General features: G+C 44.5%; 1 protein-coding gene across 1 annotated transcript in view; it reads left to right on the forward strand.

Moving 5' to 3' along the window:
* Window positions 1-19,878, forward strand: part of Papss1 (3'-phosphoadenosine 5'-phosphosulfate synthase 1) — a 69,431-nt gene that overhangs the window by 5,184 nt on the left and 44,369 nt on the right. Inside the window, exons 2-5 of the mRNA XM_005357296.3 lie at window positions 6,935-7,049; window positions 9,968-10,203; window positions 10,648-10,786; window positions 13,158-13,276. Of these exons, the coding sequence (XP_005357353.1) occupies window positions 6,935-7,049; window positions 9,968-10,203; window positions 10,648-10,786; window positions 13,158-13,276 (609 nt within the window). The remainder of the gene's footprint in view (window positions 1-6,934; window positions 7,050-9,967; window positions 10,204-10,647; window positions 10,787-13,157; window positions 13,277-19,878) is intronic.

The raw sequence follows: 19,878 nt of genomic DNA on the forward strand, positions 1-19,878 counted from the left end.
ACTCACAGAGATCCACCTGCCTCTGCCTTCCGAGTGCTGGGATTAAAGGCGTGCGCCACCACTGCCCGGCACTAACCACATATTTTAAGTGATCATTACACTTCATGCTTTTCTGTCTGATTCATTTTCAATGTAGCAGGCAAGAAATTGCCAGGGTATATCCTTTTTAGTGATTAAATAAGATAGTCCCTTGTATCTCTTGTATTTTCTCTCATCTGTAACTTCAGCAGTCTATAGGATACAGTTGAGCTCAGTTTAGTAAGAAAAAACAGGAAACACTTCATAGGAACAAAACAAACTAAAACACGTTAGACGCAGGCTTCTTCTTGTTTTGGAGCTTAGTGACCTGGAAACACCCCCAAACAAAATGATCAAGTCGAACAGGTTTGGTGAATAGAAGCCGCTTACCTTGTAGAACACTCTTCATCCATACCCAGCAGACACCTAGCTTCCTTCTGTGCAGGAAAGTGGGAGCGCACTATGGAGAGGTTCTCTGCTTTTCCCAAGAGGCAGCGTCTGTGTCTGGAACCCTTTCAGGCTTGAGATGCAGAGCTGCCAAGCTTTGTTTCCTTACGAAATGGGTCCAGTTTCCCACAGTAGAGATTTTCTTAATTGTTCTATCTGTGTGGTATAATTTTATTGGAAATCCATGCACCAATGGTGTTAGTGGAAGAAGGGTGTAGCTTTTGTGCTTCTTAAGAGAACTGTCAGGTTATCACTTTGTTCTCTGAAGGTTTCACCCCTCAGGGCAGTGAGTCGTAAAAGTCAGTTGGGCAGGAGAAGCCTTTCCTGCACAGGATGTTGAAAGGGAAAGTGGGAAGACAGCCCTACCTCAGGCACTTCCTCACAGTGGAACATCTGGAGCTGAGACCGCCTGGCAACTGGTTCCTTAGAAACAGCTTGGCTGTTTGAGAGAGCTCAGTTCTCTTCCGGAGGATCCAGGTTTGGTTCCCAGCGCCCATGTTGGGTGTTTCACAGCTGCCTGCAGCTCCAGCTCCAGGGAATCTAATCTAATCTCCAGGCCTCTTCTTGTCTCTTTAGGTACCAGCACACACAGGGAATATACACATAGATACATTCACTTATATGCGCATAAAAAACAAAAGTCCAGGAGCGGTGGCTTAGATCTATCGTCTCAGAGTTTGGGAGGTGGAGGCAGGAGTGTCAGGAGTTGAAGGTCATCCTTGGTTATCTGGTGAGTCCAGAGCCAGCCTGGTGTACATCCCCTGTCTCAAAAAGATAAAAAATATGGTTATTGGTGGACATTGGCAAGATAACAGGAGTTCCAAGTGCTTGTTTTATGGTAAAATATTAACAACATTGTACACAAATTACCTTCAAAAGCCACGGAAGCCAGCTGAGGTATCATAGCATGTGGGCACATCGCAGAAATAAGAACAGATAAATCCATAAGGCGTAAACCGTACATCACTGTCTCCTGATTCAGGTAGCACAGTTTGGAGAGAAACACCATCTGCTTGGGGCAAGAAGAAGGACTGAATGCCTGATTTAGCCTTAGATTAGCCCTGAACTCAGGCTGGTAAAATCCAGCGCTGGTTAAGTTCCAGCAGTTGCGGCTGCAGTCTCCAGGTTGGTACCCATAAGTGACCTCCAAGCCTGCCCTGGCACCATATAGGATTCTGCAGCCTAGATTCCAACCTTGCCACATTGTTAGACTAACCTCAGCAGCTTTTGTTAACATGTATGCACCAAGCTTTGGGGCTCACAGTCTCAGAAAGGCTAATGGGCTTAAAGAGGCAAACAGGTCTTGATAGAACAATAGTGGGTGATTTCAGTACCCAACTCTCATTTCTAGATAGGCATTTCTGATGGCTAGTGAAGAAGATATAAACAACCTTAGCAGCTCCTTAACAACCTAAGGTTAAAGCAGTGGTAAGAAACCTCCCAGCAAAGACTAGGTCTAGGTGGAGTTACTGCTGAATCTTTAAAGAGCTGACCAGTGTTCTACAAAGTGTTCCATTGGAAAAAAAAAAAATGGGGCACCACCACACTCTCTCAGTGACTCCTGTCACTCTAAATCCAAGATCAGAAACAACATAACCAAGAAAGAAAATTGTAGACCAGTTTGTCTGATAAACAGATGAAAAAAATTCTCAATGAAATTCTTACCAAATGCAATCAAAGGCTCTATGAAGATATTCAAATACTATGACCAGGTTGTTTTTGCTTTAGAGATATGTCGTTCTTTACAAAACAGGAGGTGCAACAAACACAGAGACTTCAGAACCTAGAACACCTGATCCTCTCGATCAGTACAGAAAAGGCCATTGTCACTAGTCACCAAGCTCAGCATCCGTTCATTATAAATGACCTCAGATTAGGAATGGGGGTTTATAAAGGCAGTATATAATAGACCTGTAACCAGCATTCTACTAGGTGGAGAAAAGTTGAGAGCATTTCCTGTAAAACTCTGGAATGAGACAAAGGTGCCCATGCTCTCCAGTCTTACACATTTCCCTTGAAACCTTATTAGAGCAGCAAGCCAAAGAAAGTAAGTCAAAGGGATAGCAAAGAAGTCAAATTATTCTTATTGCAGACCACACAATCCTACAAAGACCCCAAAGACTCCTTCAGAAAACAAAGAGCAAGTAAGTATTTTCAGCAAAGTAACAGCATACAAAATCAACATTAAAGCAGCACAACATCTTTTCTACATAACAGTAATGAACTTGCAGCTGGGCGTGTTGGCACACACCTTTAGTCCCAGCCCTTGGGAAGCAGAGGCAGACCAAGCTCCGCATTTGATGCCACCCTGTCTGCAAAGTGAGTTCCAGGACAGCCAGAGATACACAGAGAACTCTGTCTCAAAAAAACTAAAGGAAATTGAGGAATTGGAGTGGGGAGATCCCCATTCACCATAGTGTCCCAAAACAAAACAACTGTAGGAGTAAAGCTGACTAAGGTGGTGAAAGTCCTCAACAGTGAAACTCCAGAACGAAACTGAAGAGGATGCCGGAACGTGGAAATACCTCCCCTAAAGGCAAAGGCGTAATGCCACTCTGTTGTAATAGGAGCAGCAGGCTGTGTCCCGCCACCCAGCTAGCTTTACCCGAAATAATTACACGGAAACTGTATTCTTTTAAACACTGCCTGGCCCATTAGTTCCAGCCTCTTATTGGCTAGCTCTTAAATATTAATCTAACCCATTTCTAATATCCCTGTAACACCACGAGGTGTCTTACCAGGGAAGATCTTAACCTGCGTCTGTCTGGAGTGGGAGAATCATGGCGACTCACTGACTCAGCTTCTTTCTCCCAGCCATTCTGTTCTGTTTTCTCCACTCACCTAAGGTTTGGCCTATCAAATGGGCCTAGGCAGTTTCTTTATTAATTAACCAATGAAAGCAACAGATTAGAAAGAAATCACTCCCACATCACTCCCCTGCTCATGGCTAGACCGGATTAGTATGTGAAGATGCTGTATCAGTGAGAGCAGTGTATGGAGTTAGTACAGTCCTTATCACAATCTCAGCAAACTTCTCAGAAGTAGAGAGAGCGGTCCTGAAGTGCACAGGGAAGCACCGAGGGCCCAGAACTAGCTAACATACTCAGAGCAAAGAGTTGTGCTGGAGGTGTTCCAGTGCCCGAGCTTGGAGTAACAGTGTATCTCCTGACACAAGAGCAGATCTGTGGACCTGTGGGAGAGAGTCGGAGACCCAGAGATAAACTCAGGCACAGCACAACTGAAAAATATACATTAGAGAAAATGATAACCTCTGACAGTTGTTTCCACATGAATGTAGATCCTTCTCTGACCCCTCACAAAAGCAAATTCGGAACAGATTTGAGGTCTTCATAGAAGACCCAGAGCTTGGGAGCTGCTAGAGGGAACTTAGAGCATTCTGAGATAAAGTACAAGCGTTTCCTGAACACCAGTGGCGCAGGAAACGATCGTAAGAATTGACAGTCTGGGTGATATTAATAATATTCTGTGGGCTGTCGAGATGGCTCCTGGTTGAAGGAACTTGGTGCCAAGCCTGATGACCTGAGTTTGATCCCTGGAACCTGCACCCCACTCAAATAAATACATGTAAAATAAGAAGATTTTGCATAGCGAAGGAAACATCCCTGGGGTGAAGAGAACCTACAGAACAAGGGTGCTGGTGCGCACCTTTAATCCCAGCACTTGAGAGGTCTCTGCGAATTTGAGACCAACCAAGTCTGTATAGGGAGTTTCAGGACACTCAGGGCTTACACAGTAAGCCCCTGTTTCAAAAAAGAAGAAACCCAAAGTAAAACCCCCGCCCAAATAACAAAACAAGAAAACAAGCGAGAACAGTGATAGCAGGGTCTGGGTAAAGAGGAGCCTTTGTTCAGCACGAGAGGGAATGGTAATGTGCGTGGTCACTGTGGAACTCAGTGTGGAGGTTCCTCAGCATTCTGAAAGTGGAACTACCATGTGGCACCGCTGTCCCACTTGTGATGAAACACCATGACCAAAAGTAACTTGGGGAGGAAAGAGTATCTATGCCATCGTTGTAGGATCTTAGAGGCAGGAGCTGATACAGAGCCATGGAGGAGTGCTGCATACTGCCTTGTTCAGCCTGCTTTTTTTTTCTTCTTCTTCTTTTTTTTTTTTAAATTGATTTTACCGAGCTATACGTATTTCTCTGCTTCCCTCCTTTCCTTTTCCCTCCCCTTCATCTCCCTCCCATGGTCCCCATGCTCTCAATTTTCTCAGGAGATCTTGTCTTTTTCTACTTCCCATGTAGAGTAGATCCATGTATGTCTCTCTTAGGATCCTCATTGCTGTCTAGGTTCTCTGGGATTGTGATTTGTAGGCTGGTTTTCTTTGCTTTATGTCTAAGAGCCACTTATGAATGAGTACCTATGATATTTGTCTTTCTGGGTCTGGGTTACCTCACTCAATATGATGTTTTCTAGCTCCATACATTTGCCTGCAAATTGCAAGATATAATTATTTTTTTTCTGCTGTGTAGTAGTCCATTGTGTAAATGTACCACATTTTCCTTCTCCATTCTTTGGTCAAGGGGCATTGAGGTTTAATAAAAAGTGGAATGGCCAATAGCTAGGCAGGATTTTCAGGCACAGAGGATACTGGGAAGAAGGCAGAGACACCAAGGGATGCAAAGCAAGCAGCATAGACACTACAGTGATGAGATAATAAAGCCACGAGGCAGAAAGTAAATTAATAGAAAAAGGTTAATTTAAGTTATAAGAGCTAGTTAGAAACAAGCCTAAGCTATGCCGAACTTTCACAATTAATAATAAATCTCCATGTCATTCTTGGGAAGCCTACAGTCCTGACAAAAATGTCTGATTACACTGTATAAGATGCCAAAAGCAAGGAAAAGCTAAAACTGCTAGCTTTCATTTTCTTTTACACACTCTTATAATGTTTAGCATTCAGCATTTTACATTTACATTTGCCAGTCAACTTAGTTCTCACAGCAACCCAGTGGCAAGGGTCCTCTTACCACTGTAGCTTTATGGAAGGCGTTAAACCTGAGAAAAGCCACTAAATAATCCCCCCCAAGATCTCATAACTAGGAGTAGAATCTGGCATCTTCCAGCCCTCATTTTTTTCACACACTTAGTCAATCATTCATTCAATCAGTTATTACTGAGATCCATCTAGTATGTCAAGTAAATAAAGTCTCCACCCTTGGTGAGCTTATATTTAACTAGATAATCAAGCCGATAAAATTGTATTAGATACATCACATTAAAAAGGAAGCAGAATAGAAGACAAGGGAAAGTATGGGGTGAGGGCTTCCTCCAGCAGAATGATAAAGACAGCAACTCTGATGGAGGGTGTGGGTCTTGCTTACCTACATGGGAAAAGTCGGTTTTCCCTACAGCACCACCTGAAAACTGTCTTTCCTGGTTTATACGCTCTGGGCACCTCTGTCAAAACTCAAGAGACTGTATGTGGATTTTAATTCTGGACTCGCTCTTCTGCCCCTGTGGCCTCTATGTGTGCCTGGGTCCCTCCAGCCTTATCGTATATTTTGAAGACAAGCAGTGTGCTATCTCCTAAGACAGCTTTGGTTATCTGCGACTTTCTGAAGTCCTTTACCAACTTTGTGATTGCCTTTTCTAACTCTGTGGGGAAAGGGGTTAGTGGAATTTTTTAATTATTTTTTAGTAATTTCAAGCAAGCATATAGTGTACTTGGAGCACATCCACCCTCCCCTAGTGTCCCCTTCAGCCCTTCACAACTCCCAGCATCCACCTTCATGACATCGTCACACATATGTGCAAATGGTACTTGGCTCTCAAACCTCCACACCTGCCCTGCCACCACATCCCCTCAGCATGTTCCCTTCGTTCCCTTTCTTCCCGCAGCTGCCATGGACTTTGCTCTGCTGTTGCCTGGAATCGCCACCCTCCCTTAAGATCTCTTCCTTCTCTCTTAGGATCCCCTTTCTAGTTTGGTAAGCTATAAACACACACATACAAACAAATATGCAGTATTTGCCTGGGACAGGCTTATTTTACTAAGATAATGCTCCAGTTTCATCCATTTTTCTATAAGAGTGACGTTTTTCTATATAGCTGCATAAAATCCCATTGATTATATGGACAACACTTTCTTTATCCATTCATCTGCTGATGAATATCTAGGTTGGTTCCATTTCCTGGCTATTGTGAATAGTGCAACCATACATACAATGCCCAATATCTACGTGGTGTCTTGACTCAGAATCCAAAACTCATAACCAAGAATGGTGTGTCTCTGCCTTCTTCCCAGTATCCTCTGTATCTGAAAATCCTGCCTAGCTATTGGCCATTCTGCTTTTTATTAAACCAGTCAGAACAACAGATCTGCACGGTGTACAAAAAAAATATTTCTCAACAACACAGAGTATTGATTGTATGTTTACAAGAATGTGTTGACATTTTAAAGGACTTGTGTAAACGAGGATTTTTTTTCTTTTCTTCTTTTCTAGGGGATGCAAAGAGCAACTAACGTCACTTATCAAGCTCACCATGTCAGCAGGAATAAGCGAGGTCAGGTGGTGGGGACCAGAGGTGGCTTTCGCGGTTGCACGGTTTGGCTGACAGGTACGGTTAAGAGAGAAACGAGTGGGTGTGGTGGTGCATGCCTGGAATCCCAGATCTTGGGGAGTTCATCATCAGCCTGGACTATGTAACAAGGCTGTGTCAACATGATGGTGGCTTGACCTCAGTGGGTGTTGCAGCAGAACAGGGGTGTGGGTACATAGTTGCCAGTGTGCACAAAGGAACCACCAAGGGGGCACGTAATGGCAGGAACAGTGAGGTAGGGGTGCCCATGTAAGCCATGTCCTTGGGAATACTGGCAGTGTTCCCATGAGGTAAAGGGGATGCACTGCTTGGTTTTCCTAGGAAACTGAAGTCCAGTGCCATGAAGAATTCTTCTGGCTTCTTCCTGAAACATTGTGTTAACAGTGTGGTCGATGGAGAGAGCCGCCCCTTCCCAAATCCATAGACCACTGTGTAGAAACCAATGGGCAGAAGCTGGCAGGGGCTGTTCATCCACACATCCAGGGTGTCACACGGCTCTCCCCGTGTGTACAGGTGCCGCACAGACATCAGAAACAAAATTTAAAAGAGATCACTTTCTGCAGTTTCCTGACTTCTCTAGGAGACGCCCCTAAGGGGAAACACTTCAGCTGACTTTTTCTAGAGATGTTTAATAGACCGGATTGTACTTTGATACTGTTTCTTAGAAAATGTTTTTATGTTTCAGCTTACTTTTTCTGGAGGTATTTAATAGACCATATTGTACTTGGATACTGTTTCTTGGAAAGTGTTTTTTAGTTCCCAGAGCTGTTGTAGCAAATCAACTGAACCATTGACTTAAAGCAACAGCAGCGACTCTGGCACTCCCAGGCCAGTTACATCCTGAGTGACAGGGAGGGGATGATGGCAGTTGGCAGGGGACGTCTGTGTCCACTCCTTTTCTTTTCTTTTCTTTCCTTCCTTCCTTCCTTCCTTCCTTCCTTCCTTCCTTCCTTCCTTCCTTCTTTCTTTCTTTCTTTCTTTCTTTCTTTCTTTTTAAAACATCTAGGGCTTTTAGAAATAACTGTCATTCTGTGGTTTATAGACAACATCGCTTCAGTCTCTTACAAGGACATCAGGTACTTGGTTTGGGGCCCAGTCTAACCAGCAAAGACTGTATTCAGTTAAGATCACAATCTGAGGTCCTAGTGGACCAGAGTACTTGATGGTAGATAGGTTCTGTCCAACCCAGAACAGACATTTTGTTTATTTTAGCTTTATTGAAGCTGATATGTCTTATGTACATTGATTTTTCTGCCTCTTTGTTTCAGCCTCTCAGTTTTCAGCGATGTTTATTCTTTCTGCCTATATGTATTTGTAGAATATAGATGTGTGTCCATGGGGGTGTAAACAGACTGGTTACAATTTTTGTTTTCTCTCGTGTACACAAAACTTATCTTTTCAGCTTTCATTTTTTTTTCTTGCTGGCACTTGGTGCTCAACTAGTGTTTAAAACCGGCAACATAGCTGAGTATAATTGCCACTTTTAGTCCCCACCCCCAGGAGGCTTGAGGCAGGAGGCTAGCTCAGCATTTAGTATTAGTTCGGGCTATGAGTTCAAGGCCATCCTGGGATACCTAGGGAAACTCTGTCTCAAAACAAAATAAACAACAACAACCAAACAAATAACAGCAACAGTAACAACAAAACAGGTGGAAAAGCAGTTGAGCCCTCACCTCTTGGCTCCTGCTCTGTTGTTGCGGCGCAGTTACCAAAGCCTCACCCAGTGAAACAACAGCTCCTCTGATTACTTAGCTCTGCGGTAGCACAATTCAGGGGACTCCGTGGGCCATCTTTGCCTATATCTTATGTGGTTGTAGTCAGAGTCCTTTGGGCTGCTAAGCTGGTGTCCTTGTCAGCTGGGAGCTTGGCTGATTGACACCTGTGACTAGAACAAGCTAGTGATTTCTGTAGCTGAGTGGTCTCTGTGCTGTCCATGTTAAGTGGACATTGAGAAGCTACAAATGCATTTCTGGTCTAGCCTTGGAAGGCTGCACTCCAAGTAGATATAAACTAAATATAGTGCACTCACTATCTTTTTTGGCTTCCAGGGTCCCTCAGCCAGCCCAGACTCAAGAGGGTGGCATTAGGTACTTTGTGTTGAGGGGACAGCGGCAGGTCACACTGTAAGGAGTTTGCAGGGACAAGCTATTGTGTTGACCTCTTTGGGGAAACAGCCTGCTAATGAATTAAAGCAGCTGGCCGCCTGCTGATCCTCTCAGCATGTGATCTTTTCCTTTAGCTTTCTGGACTGCCATGATTTTGTTCTAGATCACTGGCATACTAGACTTCCATGTTCATCTCGTGCCTTACCGTTCTCTTGACTTTGCTGTCTTCAAGTTAGTGAAGTGTCAGTATATAAACGTATCCTTTCTCTTTCCTGGTCATTTAGTGAATATCCGTGATGGGGAGGACAGTGAACGGAAGCTAGGGTTTTCTTCTAAGGTTAATTATATTGTGACTTGACTCCAGATAACTCTGTCATGGTCCGTGAGTGGCATGGTCCTGGAGTGAGGAGGTAGCTTTGTAATTCCGCATTGGCTTTTCTCCTTTTTCTTTCCCCTTATTATATATAATTTGGCATTTGACTATAAAGATATGGCATGTATCTTTCATTAGTGTTAACAGTGACGAAGTGGATAGACCTACCCAACCATGACACTAAAATTGATAATTTTTTAATCTTATTGGTGATTTCTGGGTTATTTAAGTTACCAAAGATACATGCTTAAGAGGAGCACCCCATATACCCCTCAAAACATAAAGAAACCCTAGATGCTTATAGATATTTTCAGTAGATAAAGGGTTAACATTAAAGAGATAATGGGCAGGGGTGATTCTCAGACCCTGGTGCTGTGAGTAACAGATATAATTACCCTTGTCCCTAGACTCTTGGTTCTAACTTCTCAGGTGGAATTTGTTTGGACTGTTCCCTCTAGGATTGTCCGGGGCAGGGAAGACGACCGTGAGCATGGCTCTGGAGGAGTACCTGGTTTGCCATGGCATTCCATGCTACACTCTGGATGGTGACAACATTCGCCAAGGTCTCAATAAGAACCTTGGCTTCAGTCCCGAGGACAGAGAAGAGAACGTTCGGCGCATCGCGGAGGTGGCGAAGCTGTTTGCAGATGCCGGCTTGGTGTGCATCACCAGCTTTATATCCCCTTACACGCAGGTGTGTGGCTTCTCTGTAGCTTCCCTGCCGTCGGGTGCGGATTACACAGTTCAAGTGCGGTATCAGGCAAAGCACATATTAAACATTGGCCTGTGTTTTGAGGCTGAATCTGACTTTATTATTTCTCTGAAATCCAAATAAGTTAAAAAAATTGATTGATGTGATCCAGTGTGTGTAAAACCTGCTATTTACAGCATCTTGAAGTGTAGCAAAATTGTTGAGATGAAGCCATTGGCTGGCTATTTAAGCTTAATACACATACATGGACACACACTCACACACACACACGGACACACACATATGCAAATACATATATACACCATATGTAAACAAACTCAGGTACAAAGTCCTTTTCATTTATCTTTGGTTCATCCAGCTTTTTATCGCTTCTTTTTATTGACCCCTTCCTGTTTCTGTGCATGTCTTTTTTCTTCTCTTCTGAAGGACCGCAACAATGCGAGGCAGATTCACGAGGGTGCAAGCTTACCTTTCTTTGAAGTTTTCGTTGATGCTCCTCTGCATGTCTGTGAACAGAGAGACGTCAAGGGGCTCTACAAGAAAGCACGAGCAGGAGAAATAAAAGGCAAGCCGCATTTTCTTTGTGGTTTCTCTCTGTCTAGAGAGTTCATGCTTTTGTGTATGGGTCTAATGCCCTCCCCCGCTTTTAAATTAAATTGTATTTGTCTGTCTGTCTGTCATGTCAGTGCAGTTGCCTGGGGAGGTCTAAGGCATTAGATTCTCTGGAACTGGAGTTGCAGACAGGTGAGAGCCATCTGACATAGGAACTAGGAACCAGACTCCAGTTCTTTACACGATCATTATATGCTCTTCATCACTGAGCCATCTCTCCAGCCCGCAGGACTGATACTCTTGTCTAAGGAATTGGGAGTGAGTAGTGACTTGGGGCTGGATAAGGAGGGCAAGTGGTTCTTATCTGCAAGTGGTTCAGAATACTGTTCCTGCTCCCAGACTTAGCAGCAGTGCCTGGGACTGTGCCCCAGTGACCTTTGCTGACTGTGTTGGAAACCTGTTCACAGGACAGAGCTGGGACTTTGAGAGGTGGCGCTGAAACCCCCTTCATATAATTAGGTGTTTAGAGTTAGGTTGCTAGCCATCACTACCTCTAGTCTTTGTTGGAGCCTGACAGTGTAGGATATCCCCATAACTATTGGGGAAAATGCCTGAAGTCGAAACATTTTGGTAGAAGGAGAATTTCCTGGTTTTAAGACTGTTGAGTTTGAATTAACATATCCGACCCCATGAAAACATCCACACCTTGCCTAGGGTTTAAGGGCTGCTCACAGTTTAGTGTGCCACGCCTTAGGTACTGAAAGGGAACGACAGGGCCCGCCTGCTGTTGGGTTTGATCCCAGTTGTGTTCATTCTGTTGGCATTCCTGGGAACAGGACATGTTGCGTTAATGAGTCATCGAAGGTAAGTTATAGAATATTCTTTAGGGATGATTCATGCAGGTAACTTGTTTGCCTTCCCAACAAGGTACGATAGCTTGGGATCATTGCAGGAGCTCTGAGTTCTAGATTTGGGCATTCAGTTTTTGACACAGGAAAGGGAATAGGAAATCGGAAAAGGATGAGAATATTTGTTATCCATTTTTCATCTGTATTTGGGTCTGGGAATAAGCCCCCAAGGCAAACTCTGCCCTGGAGATGTCTAGTCTTGTGGACCAAGCTGGTGCGGGATCTCGCTGCCTTGGGACGCCGCTCATTGGTGAGGCCTCTCATACCTCTTGCCCCCTAAGCTAGCACCTTCCTAACTCAGACAGGCTGCTGCTTGGAGTGATTGGCAGTAGGCAGGACAGCAGATTAGTTATTTCACATTTTCATGCTTTTTTATTTTTGAGTGATTTTTTTTTTTTAAAGAAGAAAACTATCCTTTTTTCATTTTACATACCAATCCCAGTTCCCACTTCCTCCCCTCCTCCCATTCCCTCCACCTACCCCTCCCCATACCACCCCTCATCCGCTCCTCAGAGAGGGTAAGACACATTGCTTTGGGGTAGGTCCAAGGCCCTCCCTGCTATATCTAGGCTGAGCAAGGTCTCCATCCAAAGAGAATGGGTTCCCAAAAAGCCAATACAAGCAGTAGGGATAAATCCTGGTACCACTGCCAGTGACCCACATTCTCCTTAAGCCATACAACTGTCACCCACATTCAGAGGGATTAGTTTGGACCTATGCTTGTTCCCTCCCTGTCTGGCTGGAGTTGGTGAGCTCCCATTAGCTCAGGTAAACTGTTTCAGTGGGCGTCCCCATCATGGTCTTGACCTCTTTGCTCATATTCTCACTCTGAGTGATGTTTAAGATGACCCCAGTGTTGAAAATGCTGTGTAGTACTGCTATTTTTAATTACACTTATTTATCATCAAGCATGTGTGTGTAGGCCAGAAGACTGTAGGAGCTGACGCTCTCCTTCCAATACGTGGGTCCGGGCTTTGAGCTCAGGTTGTTAGGTTTGGTGGCGAGCTTTCTTACTCATCGAGCCATTTTCCTGGCCCTATAGTATCTGAAGCAGTGATGCTGGGACAGGTTTCAGAGGGAGGCTCACGTTCGTGTCATTCTCGCTGAGCTGTGCTGTGGCTGTGAGGTCGGTGCAAAGGAATCAGTGTGTTTGCTGAGGTCTCTTTAGACAGAAGTGCGCATGACACCCGAGGCTGGCAGGAACCTGGCCTTGCATTTCACCCAGGAGACATGATTCAGTGTTTACTTCATTAGTATTTGTGACAACTTCATTGGACATAGGTACAGTAAATAATGAGAACCGACTGTGTGTGTGTGTTGGGAGAAATCAGGTTTAATTAGAAGTCTCCCAAGAACGAGCACTCAGTACCACGATGCCCTGACAGGGCAGTGTGAGCCTTAGCTTCAGCGTAGACTGGCCCGGATGGAATAACCCTCTATGTTTCTCCTCCCTCTGTTGTCTGCTGTCCTTTAAAGGCTTCACGGGGATCGATTCTGAGTATGAGAAACCAGAGGCCCCAGAGCTGGTGTTGAAAACGGACTCCTGTGACGTCAATGACTGTGTCCAGCAAGTCGTGGAGCTTCTCCAGGAACGGGTGAGAGGGAGCAGAAGAGAAAGCTGCCTGATAACTTGGTCTCTAAAAACTGACCTGATTGAGTAGCCTGTATTTCAGATTCTTCATAAAAGCCAGAAACTTCCTGTATGCTACTATTTTAGCATTGTTGGGGAATACACAATGCATAAAATACCCCAGTTCTTGTAAATGTCGGAAAGGTTGGGCCTTAAATTTTCTCATTAGTTTTACCACACTAGTAATAGTGGAAATCTAGCGAATATTCTGCTGTGTGACTTAGCGTTAGACTCTTTAAGTTGAGGCACACAGAATTATTAAATTTCCTAGATATTTGACTCCTGCTTCAACTTGGTGATGCACTCACAGCTAGATTTTAGAGGAGGGTCCTGTAGAGGGAGACTTCCTGGTCTCAAGTACCTCTCTCTGGCTCCTGGGTATCGGAAGCAGAAGATGCGAGGGGACTGATACGTGGTTCCCTTGGATTTTATTCTGGCTTTAGAGATAATTTTTCCCTCTAAACTACCCATTACGGCTTTCACTCCACTGTCCGCTTTAGCTGAGAGGATTCGGCCTCTGTGTGGTGATGGAACTTGCATCTGGCTAGTGTTCATCAGCTTGTCTGTGTCCCTACCTGTGCTGGCCACTTCTGTGTGCAAAGCAGGTGTGGGTGTGTCAGCGCCCCCATTCTCTTCTCACTGGGTGATAGTGTTTGGACTTCCTTTTTATACACAGAATTCTGAACAGAATCCCCTTTCATCTCCAGTCTCTGACTAAGTATATTTATTATATGTGTTTCAACTTTGAAGTTTTCTGTATTATAATATATCTCCCAGGTAGTTAGCATAAGGTTTTCCTTCTGAATTTATGTTTCTTATTCAAGTGTTTTCTCTGAATAAATAGAAATAATAGAAAATAATGATATGTTCTGACATTGTATGTATACATTTTTTTTTTTTTTTCGAGACAGGGTTTCTCTGTGGTTTTGGAGCCTGTCCTGGAACTAGCTCTTGTAGACCAGGCTGGTCTCGAACTCACAGAGATCCTCCTGCCTCTGCCTCCCGAGTGCTGGGATTAAAGGCGTGCGCAACCACCGCCCGGCTTTGTATACATGTTTTATATACGCCTGTATGCCGCTGATGCCCTGACCAGTACCTTCAGGCCAATGGCATTATTTTAGGAGGGTTTTTTACTTCATCTTCAGTTCCTAGGTTTCCTATTAACTAACGTCTATTCCTCTGCCTTTGCTGCCCCTCAGTCATTTCTCATCCCCACCAACCATATATGAATTAAAACCCCATACTGTAGTTAGTAACAGCCGCAGGCACTAGCAGTGCAGAGGTTAATCAGGGGTGGGTCCATCCTTGGGGATTTGCGTTGTAGGTCAGAGAAGAAGAGCAAGGAGCTCGTGGTTCCTGGGAAATGTGCTAGAAGCCGTGATTTAGTGGTGCGCGGTGTGTCTGGAGGGAGGCAGAGAGCAGTGTTTTTTTTTTTTTTTTTTTTTAATTTTTCGAGACAGGGTTTCTCTGTAGCTTTTGGTTCTTGTCCTGGAACTAGCTCTTGTATACCAGGCTGGCCTCGAACTCACGGAGATCCACCTGCCTCTGCCTCCCGAGTGCTGGGATTAAAGGCGTGCGCCACCACTGCCCGGCGAGAGCAGTGTTTGGAAGGTTCGTCTTTGAGAGTCTTCACCTGCCTGGTCCTCTCTAGAAGGCATTTTGGCCAGATGAATTTCTCTCTCGCAGTCCTGTAAAGGTGTTCTTTCCTCTACAGTCATTCCATTCGTCTGCGACAGGCTCTTGCTGTGTTGCCCTGGCTGGCCTAGAGCTCAATATGTAGACCAGGCTGGCCTCCAACTTGCCTCTGGCTTCCCAATGCTGAGATTACAGGTGGGTGTGTGCCACCCCACCTAGCACTTCGTAGGTGTGTGAAAATTCATGGCCCTTGCATTGCTTTAAAATGGATCTTCGTTTTAACTGACAACAGCAGCTTACATATGAGTAGCTGTTGTGTCTTCGGTGTGTGTGTCCAGTGTGTGAGCATCAGTATGAGTAGCTGTTGTGTCTTCAGTGTGTGTGTCCAGTGTGTGAGCATCAGTCTCTCTATTCTCTCTAGCTTCTTTTGCTCTTCTCCAGCGGGGAATCCAGTTAGCCATGTGTTAAACAGTGAGGTATTATTCCACAGATGCCCCGCTTTTTTCAGTTATTAAGTAGCTTTGATTATTTGAATTAATTTATTTTTAATTTTTTGATTCTGTATTGTACTCAGTATATTGAAAAGCTTATTTTTTAATTAAAAAATTTTTTTTTAAATCTTTGAGACAGGGTCTCTCTCTCTCTATCTATCTATCTCTCTATCTCTCTCTATTCCTGGCTGTCCTGGTGCTCCCTATGTATGTCGGGCTTGCCTCAAATTCCCAGACATCTGCCTCCTTCCTGAGTGTTGGGTTTAAAGGTATGCATAACCATGCCTTGCCCAAGCTTTTAAACTGTAATAATCATTAACTAACAGTTTTGGGGTTGGAGAGTTGGCTTGGTGGTTGAGAACATTGATTGCTCTTCTAGAGCTCCTTGGTTTAATTCCCAGCACCCACAAAGAGGTCCACAGCTGCTTGTAACTTCAGAGCCAGGGAGGATGATGCCCTTTTCTGGCCCCCAAGGGTACCATGCACATACATCATATTACAGATAATGTATGCTGGGCAAAACACTCATACACATAAAAACAAACAAACAAACAAACAAAACTAGAACCAAAACCAATTTTGTCATCATTTGATTTTTTCCCCTATCACATACACCTCTGCTGAAGTTCTCCAGGGATTCATGCATGCTGACCACATCCCACCGGATCGTGTGAATCAGTTATCTTACTGTTAGAGTCACCATTTAAAGTCCTGGTTGATGGTTGAACTCTGGTGATTTCTGGATCTGCCTCTGATGGCATTGACACTTCACTGTGGGTGGTTTCCTCCCCCTTTTTGTTATCTCATAACTTTATTAAGTGCTGGATATTGGATCTGAGCACATAACAAAGATTGAGATAGTGTTTTTCCCTAATTAGTTATTTGTTTATTTATTTTGTGTGTGTATGTATGGGTAGGTATGTGCCATGGAGCACTTGTGGAGGTCAGAGGACTGGTTACTGTATTTGATTCTCTCCTTCTCCTAGGTGGGTTCTGAGGGTTGAACTCAGGTTGTCAGCATTCACGGTGAGCACCTTAATCTGCTGAGCCATCTCACTGGCCTGAGATGATGTTTTTGTCATTTGTATTTCAGGATGGCATTAATACATAACTGGGAATGACCTTGAACTTCTTAACTAATATGTAACTGGGGATAATACATAACTTAATTAATACATAACCTTGAACTTCTTGATGTTCCTCTGCCTTTCGACCACTGAGTTGTGCACCACCACCAAGCCTGGGTTATGTGGTCCTGGGATTGAACCCTGGGCTCTGCGCATCATAGTCAATCATTCTATCCGAAAGAGCTGCATCACCAAGCTGTCTCCTGCCCCCACGCCCCTTGTCCAGCCTTTGTAGGTATTGTCACGTATTCTGCCATAGTGTATTCCCTCGCTCCCTCCCGTTCCTCCTTCAGCCTTCTCTCCCCATTTATCTTAATCTCTGTAGTCTTAGGTAATGCCTTCCTCCTAATTTATTCCATCTTAATGAGAGATTGAATTAATTGCATGGCAAGAAAGGCACTTTGTTACTCTAAAGAAAGCCAAGGGCAGTACTGCCTGGCTTGGAAAAGATGTTCATTATGCAGAGAAAAGCTTCCCAGGTTTGAGTCTGGAGAGTATGAAATGTTCGACATGGTGAGAAACAAGGTCTTTGTAGGCTATTTTTTTTTTTTTATTGAGACAAGGAAAAAAAAAGAATCCGCCTCCTCCCAGCCTCCCATTTCCCTCCCCCTCCTCCCACCCTTCTCCCCCTTCCCCCACTCCTCTCCCCCTCCCTCTCCAGTCCATAGAGCAGTCAGGATTCCCTGCCCTATGGAAAGTCCAAAGTCCGCCCCCCTCCGTCCATGTCTAGGAAGGTGAACAACCAAACTGGCTAGGCTCCCACAGAGCCAGAACATGAAGTAGGGTCAAAACCCCTTGCCATTGTCCTTGGCTTCTCATCAGCCCTCATTGTTCGCCATGTTCAGAGAGTCCGGTTTTATCCCATGCTTTCTCAGTCACAGTCCAGCTGGCCTTGGTGAACTCCCAATAGATCAGCCCCACTGTCTCAGTGGGTGGGTGCGCCCCTAGTGGTCCTGACTTCCATGCTCATGTTCTCCCTCCTTCTGCTCCTCATTGGGACCTTGGGAGCTCAGACTAGTGCTCCAGTGTGGGTCTCTGTCTCTGTCTCCATCCATCACCAGATGAAGGTTAGGCTATTTTTGTACAATGGTGAGTGTGCTTAAGCACACTCATGCACTCACGTGGATGCCCGCATGCCCACAGAGGTCAGCAGGAGGCATGTGTCCCCCGGAGCTAGAATTACAGGTGCTTGTGAGCCATCCAGCATGGGCGTTAGCAACTGAATTTGGGTCCTTTGAAAGAGCTGCAAGTGTTCTTAGCCACTGAGAAAAGTCCCTGTGAGTGTTATTATTATTATTATTATCATTATTATTATTATTATTACTGCTGTTTTAGATAAGAGCTCCCTGGCTACCAGGAACTTGCAAGACAGTGCTTTTTAAAGGTTAAGTGAGGAGATTTTAAAAGTCGGTTTGAAACAGTTGTCCTTGGCTGCAAGGATCATTCCCACGTGTGGTGTGCAGTCCAAGGTGAACAGGTATTGCACAAGTATTTCATCTGCAAGGTTCTGGCTGTGTTCCAGCAACTGCCTGTGGCAGCTCTTGTTATCTCGTGTGCGTGAGGTCCCCTCCTTGGTTGGGATCCTAATAAATCCCAATGCTGCTTTATAATGACAACTTTATTTCTGAAATAAACTAAGGAACGTTTTATCTCTCCTTTGGGTTCAGTTCTAAGGGCTTTTGTTTAATTTTCCTTACAGTGGCCAATTTTCTTACCTCTGATATCATTGGAGCATCCCAACAGCTCAGCTCAATTCTTATCCTTTCTGGAGTTAGTTTGGCTTACAGGATAAGGACCCAAACTCAGAAGATTGCCTGTTCAGACGTGAGTCCTGAATGCGGTTGTCTAGGTCACCCACCATTCTGCCCAACTGTTTACATAACTCAGGGCTCCTCTCCTTAAGCTTTGTAATTGGTCAGAATAACTCAGGAGAGCACTTTATTGGTCATTTGTTATCAGTTTAGGAACAGTTTGATGGAAAAGATGTCTAGGGTAGCGTGGGGTGTAGGAGCCAAATTTTCATGACTTCTTTAGGCTGCCCCTCTCTTCGCACCTCCACATGTATAGCAACCAGAAGCCTTTGAACTCGGTTGTTTGGGGGTTCTTATGGAGGCTTGAGTTGAAGTTGAAAGTTACCAACCTGCAGCGAGGTAATCCAGAATTCTGGTGACAAAATTCCATCTTGAAGCTGTTCAGGACACACACTAAGAGTCTCTCTGTATGAAAGACATTGTAACTTAGGAGAGTCAATGCTTGTAGTTCTGTTAGGAACTGGGGACAAGGACCAACTATCTCGTGCATTTCCCACTGTGTGGCTTTGTGTTAGAGAGAAGCCGGTGGTCTGAAGGAGCTTGAGAAGGCTGTGCCCACGGGAATAATGGTAGATGGCCTTCTCTTAGCAGCAGTGATTTGGGGAGATTCTTCTGAGATGAATTCTGCCTGGTATTCTTAACTCATTGTCAACAAGGAAGATAAATACTCATTTTTCATGTTCAAGAAAAGTGGATGCTGCCGCTATGAGGCCTTTGGTGACATGGGTACTTAAGATTCTGATTTCTCTTTCAGTCTGGCTGTGTGATACAGTCGTTCAGATAAAGAATACAGGCCGCAGCATTTAGTCAAAGGACCTTTGCTTTCTTAACCTGCTTCATTTCATATGCATTTACTCAAGAATACAGAAGACAAGCAAGCGCGAGACTTCGTCTTTTCTTTCCACTAACCCTTGAGTGGTCACTAGATGGCCTGCTCGCATTGCGTTTTAACTTGGTCTGTTAGAACACAAGGGAGTAGGCTTCTTGCCGCTGGTTTTAATCTAAAGTGATATATTAAATGCTGTTTTTAAATCTACCAGGAACTCTGGATTTACTAGTGCTATAAATTACTTAAAGGTTTGTCTTCTTACAAACTGGTGGTTGAGTGCTCTAAATGGATTTTATACTGCACATAAAAAAACCAGACTTTGTAGCTCAGTTTTAAAGTGTTGCCAGAATGTCGTTTGCTCGTGCTTTAGATGCATGGAGTGGAGATAATAGAAACTAAATAGTCGCATGAAAATGTGAGTGAGCCCCAGCCTTCAGTCTGCCGAGCAGAATCTGGCTCCAGGAGAAGTGTAGCAAATATGTCGAGGAAAAAATGTGAAGTGTGGACTCACTGCTTATTAATAGGCTCGGCTGCTACGCGAGGACCCAGATAAGAGGAGGACGAGAATCGCTAGTCTTAGCCGGGCGGTGGTGGCGCACGCCTTTAATCCCAGCACTCGGGAGGCAGAGGCAGGCGGATCTCTGTGAGTTCGAGACTAGCCTGGTCTACAGAGC

This window comes from Microtus ochrogaster, chromosome 21 (assembly GCF_000317375.1).
Source record: "Microtus ochrogaster isolate Prairie Vole_2 chromosome 21, MicOch1.0, whole genome shotgun sequence".
Classification (NCBI taxonomy): Eukaryota; Metazoa; Chordata; class Mammalia; order Rodentia; family Cricetidae; genus Microtus; species Microtus ochrogaster.